The sequence below is a fragment of the Cyprinodon variegatus genome, unplaced genomic scaffold (assembly GCF_000732505.1).
Source record: "Cyprinodon variegatus isolate N-32 unplaced genomic scaffold, C_variegatus-1.0 Scaffold1089, whole genome shotgun sequence".
Classification (NCBI taxonomy): Eukaryota; Metazoa; Chordata; class Actinopteri; order Cyprinodontiformes; family Cyprinodontidae; genus Cyprinodon; species Cyprinodon variegatus.
This window is the reverse complement of record NW_015151542.1, coordinates 218,859-223,031: the sequence shown is the minus strand read 5'-3', so window position 1 is coordinate 223,031 and position 4,173 is coordinate 218,859. Positions and strand designations below refer to the sequence as shown.

General features: G+C 40.2%; 1 protein-coding gene across 1 annotated transcript in view; it reads right to left on the bottom strand.

Annotated features, from left to right (window-relative positions):
- Nucleotides 1-3,724, bottom strand: part of LOC107101380 (noelin-like) — a 26,081-nt gene extending 22,357 nt beyond the window's left edge. The window contains exons 1-3 of the mRNA XM_015400270.1: nt 3,476-3,724; nt 1,789-1,938; nt 1,506-1,661 (exon numbers count right to left, since the gene is read on the bottom strand). Coding sequence (XP_015255756.1) covers nt 1,506-1,661; nt 1,789-1,938; nt 3,476-3,544 — 375 coding nt within the window. The 5' untranslated portion in view covers nt 3,545-3,724. The remainder of the gene's footprint in view (nt 1-1,505; nt 1,662-1,788; nt 1,939-3,475) is intronic.
- Between the last annotated feature and the right edge of the window lie 449 nt (nt 3,725-4,173).

The following is a 4,173-nucleotide window of genomic DNA, read 5'->3' as shown; positions in this document are numbered from 1 at the left end:
GTCCTTTAAGGAGGATTTAAACCAGTTGGGAGCTGTACCAGAGAGGCCGACCCAGTTTTCCAGGCGTTCTAACAGGATGGAGGGATCGACAGTATCGAATGCTGCACTGAGGTCCAATAGTACCAGCACTGTGGTTCTTCCGCAGTCTGTATTTATACGGATGTCATTAAACACCTTGATAAGGGCGGTCTCTGTACTGTGGTGAGCACGGAAACCTGACTGGAACACGTCAAAGCGGCTGGTCATATCTAAGAAAGTGTTTAATTGTTGAAACACAGCTTTTTCAATAATCTTACTGATAAAGGTTTGATATGGGCCTGTAGTTCTGGAGCAGTAGTTTGTCTAAATTGTTCTTTTTCAGCAGTGGTTTAATATTTGCTGTTTTCAGGGAAAACACCTGACAGAAGGGACGTGTTTATTATCTGAGTCAAATCAGACGCTATGACAGGCCAAACTTTCTTAAAGAAAGCTGTGGGTAGAACATCAAGGCAGCAGGAGGAGGAACTTACCTGCTGAATGATTTCCTCTAAGCTTTTATAGTTTATGTGGCTGAATTGGGACATTTGGTCAAGATCAATTCCAGTTGGAGACAACTTTGGTACTGAACTTGATATGGATGTATAAACTGATCCTCTGATCTTTAGGATATTCTCATTCCGAAAGCGACCTTACAATGGTGAATAGAATGAAGCTATCTGGCTAAACCTGTAATCCTGCTTCTTGGTTCAGGCCTCTAGGCTCAAAGAAATTCCCATCAGATCCTCCATAGAAACTCAGGACTCTGGTTGGTAGCTCCACTCCTTCTTGTTCAAATCTAGACTTGTATCATAGGCAATCATCAAGTTGGTTAGTCTATTTAGAACCATTACTTCACTGTCACTATGCTTTTCTTTCAGAGCTTCTGTGAAAATCCTAAATCTGAGCCATTTCAGTCACCTCAGAGTGGTTAATGCATGTGGGCACAATGTCACTAAAACTGTGACACCAGCTTTTTTAATTTGAGCCTATGAAAGAGGCTGATGGTCTCTATGACTGTCACCCAGTGAGGTTGTGTGTGAATGTGTGGCTAATGATCAGTTACTTCATAGTGACAATGCAAGGTCCATTTCCTTGGAATATGATATCTTATTGGGGCTTGCAGGAACCTTTCAACTGCCAGATATGGAAGAGAAGGTTTCGGTTTATAAGGAGTCTGATCTACAAGGCTGAGTCTGCCCCCACTGCTCAAGAGGGCTGAGATATCCCTTCATCATTATGGCCCATCCAGATCACTGACTTATTTCAGGAGGTCATCAAACTCAGTCTAGGCCTGGTAAACCAGATATTTGGCTGCAGCAGAGTGAAGGTCTACATGATAATGCCCAGTGAACTGTCTGCATGTATAAATCTGTACTGGAAACCAAACCCTGGGATAAAGGACTCAATCGATTAACCACGGCAGGTTCGCTGTTTTAGAGTTCAAACTACTTCATTGATCAGTCAGTGTCATGATGACGTGTCATTACCTTGTATTGTCTGGCAATGTTGCTCTCGTGTCCCTCCTCAACTTGTTTGAATTTATTTTCAAGACTTTTCAGCTGAACCTCCATCCTCTCAACAAACTGCATGTCTCTCTGGGTCCGCTGGTCCAGAACCTCAATAGACTGACTCATGTTCTGAACCTGGATAGCATAAAATCATTTCACAAGAACCTTAATCATTCTCAGTACTTAAAAAAAAAAAAAAAAACAGAAAACTTTATATTGATGTATTCATATATTTAATCATTTGTCATGAGGAGTATTTTACCTTCTCAAGTAATTGTCGGAGTTGCTTGGTTCGAGCATCCCTGGAGCAAACAGTTTGTTGTGGAGCCACAACTGTGCAAACGCATCTACCTTCAGTGTCCTGAGCTGAGCTGTACACCTGCCAGCCCTCCTCAGGGGGTGAAGGGCCCACCTGGAGGAAAATGAAGAATGGCAGTAGGAAAATGTCTGACTTTGGATTCATGATAACTGAGCTCACTCTGTACCGTTACCAATTTCCTTTACTGTGATCAAAATCTAGAATTAAACTAAACAGTTTTACAATTAAAAGGAAGACATTTTTTAACATGTTCATCAACAAATATAATAATAAAGGAAATAGTCTAGAAACTTTGAATCAAATCAGAAAACCTACATTTTAAATATCTAAGACATTTGTCTTTTATGCATTGTTAGATGGAGTCCACATCTCCACAGAAAGTTGTTCCTGGAGACTTGGATAAAAATGAGACAGGTCAAGAACAGACAGGGGGGAATGTTTAGAGTGAAAATCAATATCCTGGATGGGAAGCCAAACGTCTTCAAAGTTGGAAACAAAGTCCAGTGGATTGTTTTTAAATATTTTGGAATCTGACTTTATTGTCTCTGTCAAAAGCCTTGAGATAACATCTGTTGTGAACTGAATGCAGGCAAAGTGAAATAAACTGAAGAGATGGTTTCATCTCCTCTTCTAAATATCTAGAGGACCAAGATAATCTACAGAGCAACTAATGAAAGAGGAAGCTGCTGTTAGATGAAACGGCTGCAGAGCCTCCTGCTAAACACTCTAACCCAAACAAAGAAGGAACGCAGTTTCAGTGAGCTGAGGCTGCATTCCTCCTTAGTTTGTTAATGTTTTAAATTAACAACATAAAGAACAAACCTGTAGTAACTTTCCTAGCTTCTGACCTAAAGACAGAACATCTGTGAACATTTGACTTTTCATTCCTTTCCTGTTCTGTATCTCTGGTTTCTCAGCTGAGGAAAAAAGACAAACAACAGAAACCAGGAGGATGGATTGATCATAAAATGTGTGAAACTGACAAAACATAAAAGTGTTAGAGATGTGTTAAACTTGCCCTGCGAGAAGGAATTGCTTAGTTTCTGTTTCTAAAATTAGAAACTGGAGATTTTATGCATTCTAGTCCAACTGCTTCATTTTCTGTTTCTCTGTTCTGTTTCTTCCCCAGACAACATTAGACTTTTAGTTTAAGCATCAAATTATCAGATTTTCTTTTAGACTCTGGAAGATCAAATGTATTATGTCTAACCTTTAAACTGTTTTGTTCCTTTATTCATGGATGTGGACCCAAGTTTAATCAACTTAACTTTGGTGGACTATGTTTTCATCAGACTAATTTGGTCAATATTCATTTTAATATGTTAACAACTCCTACACAGTTTAAGTAAACATATTGTTTGAGGAACCCTTATTCGGACCTGACCTGAAAACATTTGTTAAAATATGTAATTTTTTTCTCTGTAATAAAGTTGGAGATAATCTGATCTGATTTTCAAATGTTTTGTTTATTTTCTCTTAAAACTATATTTGACAAGCAGGATCTACAAACCTGAACAACATAGTGGAATAAAAAAAGAGCATAAAGAGAAGATATGAGGAACAGAGTCAGTTAATCAAAGGGGAACAAAGCCTTGTACCACATTCAATCTTAAAGCAGGATTTTTGTTACCAGAATGAAGTGAGAGCCGATCAGCAGCAGCTGCAGAAAAACATTGAGCAGATTCTCTTCAGATTCCATCTGTTCCTCCTAAGAACATCAGCTCACATCCAGCACTATCCGCCTGCTTGAAGACCACTAATCTGCTCAGTTAGATGGTCGCTACTTCACCTCTGTTCACCTGTTCTTCTGTCCCTGCCTATTCTTCCTGCCTCTTCTCCTTCTCTGATGCAACGGCAAAACCCAGTCGAGTGGAAACCAGATCCTGTAGCTGAGAGAGGGGGAGGGGTGATGTCAGAGAGTGGCTGTTGAAGAGATCTGAGGGAGAGGAAGGGTTGAGAAGAAGCAGTAGGAGGAGGTGTCTTTATACTCGATGCATTAAAATTAACTGTTTGCCTGGAAATCAAGGGTCTTTGGGCAGAAAATGTATTTACTTTTTCTCTTTTCAGATGTTCAGAAATAAAATTATGAAAACAATCCTTTTGGGGAAAGCCTGGTCTGATTCGGAGAGACGGCATCCATCCCACTTTGGATGGTGCAGCTCTTCTTTCTAGGAATCTGGCCACATTTATTAGTCCTCCAAAACCCTGACCCCCCAGGGTGCAGACCAGGAAGCAGAGTCCTAGTTTAACAGACCTCTCTGCAGCTTCTCTACTGTTACCCACTCATTACTCCATCCAGACAGTGTCTTGCCCACGACCAAAATCTAA